Source organism: Gossypium hirsutum, chromosome D13 (assembly GCF_007990345.1).
Source record: "Gossypium hirsutum isolate 1008001.06 chromosome D13, Gossypium_hirsutum_v2.1, whole genome shotgun sequence".
Lineage (NCBI taxonomy): Eukaryota > Viridiplantae > Streptophyta > Magnoliopsida > Malvales > Malvaceae > Gossypium > Gossypium hirsutum.
The window spans coordinates 5,590,943-5,593,418 of record NC_053449.1 but is presented as its reverse complement, the minus strand read 5'-3'; the positions used below and the strand labels follow the sequence as shown (position 1 = coordinate 5,593,418).

The following is a 2,476-nucleotide window of genomic DNA, read 5'->3' as shown; positions in this document are numbered from 1 at the left end:
AACATAGAGCTTTGAGAATGAATGGCCATCACCCAATTTTACTCACTTTCCATCATTTTTGCCTCAATCTCATCATGTGCATATTTAGGCCCTAAAACTTGTGAGGCATGATGAGAAATGGAACTTATAATGGGGTGGATTAGACCCTTTGTCTGGATACTTTGAGACATGGCTTCTTGTCTTTATTGATGCTAAGTTTTTTCTCGTAATTTATCGATGTTTGTTAGGTTTAATGATAAAAAATTCGTTTTCTTTCCGGTTTTTTCTTGTTTCCTTTGAAGTGTTCGACTCCAAATTTTATGAGGACCCAAAAATCTTAGCATCAAAACAAAATTAAATAGGGAAAAAACAAGTTTTTCTCATAATTATTGGGGGAGAAAAAAGAACCCCAATTCCAACTAAGTGCTAGAATGATGAGATGATTATGGCACATCCATTTGTCGTGTATTGTTGAAAGATGTGTGTGTTAAGAGTTTAAGCAATCTTGTTGTTTAAGCCAATAAATAGTGTCGGCCAGTTTTAGGTCCAAAATTTACCAAACAAACAAAAACACTTAATTTTAAACTAAGATCCCTGCACATGCATGCAACAGTCTACAGGGTTTTGATTTCTTCATCTCTTATCCCTTCCATTGCAGAAAGAACAATTCCTGTCTAAACTAAGACTATATACTCATTTGGGGAAGTATATATATATACTATTATCAAACAGTTTGTGAAGTAGTATATATTTTTGTATTTAGGTGAAAGGAAGTAGTGTTGAACTGCAAGTTGAGATATAAAGAGGAGAGTTTGGAGGTCCATAAGAAAACAAACACTGAAACAAAATTTATTTCCCATTGCAATTGCCAGTACTGGGTTAACACTAGTTCTAAATTTGATTCCTGAACAACTCCTACCCTACCCATTATAAAAAAATAAAATAAAATCCTGTTTGAGATCTTTATTCTTTGACTTATGGCGACCACTCACTTCCATTGCTTTAATCTCAAATTTCCAACTCCATGCTCTTTGATTTTCTTAAAGCCACCTGTAAAAATTGAAGCTTACAATGAGTTTGATTATGGTACATCGTTAGAAAATAATAATAAGATTGTTAAGTTACTTAACTGGTTATTTTGTAGCTGGTCAGGAGATGGAGAAGAAGACTGAAAAAACCCAAAGTGACCCTCAAATTGTGATCCTCCCTGCAAATAATTCATCACCATTTTTATTTTTTTCAATCAGAATTCAACAAACATAGAATATATAAGATAAAATGTTAGTACAAGGACCTCAAAGTGTGTTGCAGAGAACCCCATTGGAGCTTGATTATTGGTGTCATCAAAACTCTTCTGCAAAAATCATGGAGAACCCATAATAAACACCAAAGACAACAACAAACAAAGAACATATAGTTATTATAGCTTGAACTTATACCTTGGAGTAATTGATGTAAGGAGAGCTTGCGGTGTCAATTTCTTCATGTACCTGCTGCTCATGCTGTCTTCTTCGTTGTTCCTTGTTCCTATGTCTTTTACCACCATTTTTGTTAAATGTAGTACCAGTTTGGGGTACCATGTATTCATGGTATAATTTGTTATCATCTTCATAGAAATGTGGAGGACCTGAAGATGCATCTGAAACCATGGAAAGGTCTTCTTCTTCTTCTTCATCATCATTTTCAACATCATCATCAACCTTTTGTTTACCTCTATTAATCTCTCTATGTTCATCACAAAAACCACTCTTTTTAAACCCATTTTTTTTCTTTGAAGGATTTGAAGATAAAAAAGATTGTTCTAAGTAATTAGTCCAACCAGATTCACACCCACTACTACACTCAGAGGCCATAAAATTCATCTTTCTTTCTTTCTTTTTTTCAAAAGAAAACCCTACACTATACTCAATGTGTTTCCTTCTCCTCTATCCAAGGCTCCTTTTTATCAACAAGTGAAGTAAGCCGGTTTAATTGTTATTTTAGTCCCTTTACTATACTGAACTTCAAGGTTTTATTCCCTCTACTTTTACTATGATCATCAGTGGGTCCAAGTTAATAACACAACTAATTCTTTTTTCTTGTTTAACTGATGACATGAGTTGTTTTTACTGTTATCCTGTCCTACTATTCGTGTTACGTAAAAATGTACTTAATGATTACAAATAATAAATTTACGTGTCAATTAATTACTTATAACTATTCTTTTAAAAGACAAATCGCATTATCACTTTATAAGAATGGCTATTATTAATTTAGATCTACTAATAATGTTATAATATAGGGACCAAATTATAACATAATATAGGGACGAAAACTAGTAAGCCCCTCAACCCTAGGGGTGTGCATAATTCGGGTAAAACCGAAAAAATTCGGTTAACCGACCGAATTCGGTTAATCGGTCGGTTAACCGAATTTTTTCGGTCGGGGGTCGGTTAATTTTTTATGATTTTTCGGTTAACGGTTAATTCGGTTCGAAACCGGTCGGTTAACCGAAAAT

At 33.6% G+C, this 2,476-nt stretch overlaps 1 protein-coding gene across 1 annotated transcript; it reads right to left on the bottom strand.

Moving 5' to 3' along the window:
* Positions 1 to 804: 804 nt before the first annotated feature.
* Positions 805 to 1,955, bottom strand: LOC107919560 (protein SOB FIVE-LIKE 5). Its single transcript, XM_016849002.2, has 4 exons — positions 1,419 to 1,955; positions 1,274 to 1,333; positions 1,110 to 1,186; positions 805 to 1,029 (listed from the first exon to the last, which is right to left on the bottom strand). The coding sequence occupies exons 1-4, from the start codon at positions 1,839 to 1,841 to the stop codon at positions 1,020 to 1,022; spliced, it is 570 nt and encodes a 189-aa protein (XP_016704491.1). The 5' UTR covers positions 1,842 to 1,955; the 3' UTR covers positions 805 to 1,019.
* Between the last annotated feature and the right edge of the window lie 521 nt (positions 1,956 to 2,476).

Bases quoted from the DNA above. Each gene is read 5' to 3' on its own strand.
- LOC107919560 (XM_016849002.2), bottom strand. From the start codon at position 1,841: ATGAATTTTATGGCCTCTGAGTGTAGTAGTGGGTGTGAATCTGGTTGG. The intron at 1,334-1,418 runs GTATAAGTTCAA...TGATTTTTGCAG, and splicing joins CTTACATCAATTACTCCAAG to AAGAGTTTTGATGACACCAA. The intron at 1,187-1,273 runs GTCCTTGTACTA...AATTATTTGCAG, and splicing joins TCTCTGCAACACACTTTGAG to GGAGGATCACAATTTGAGGG.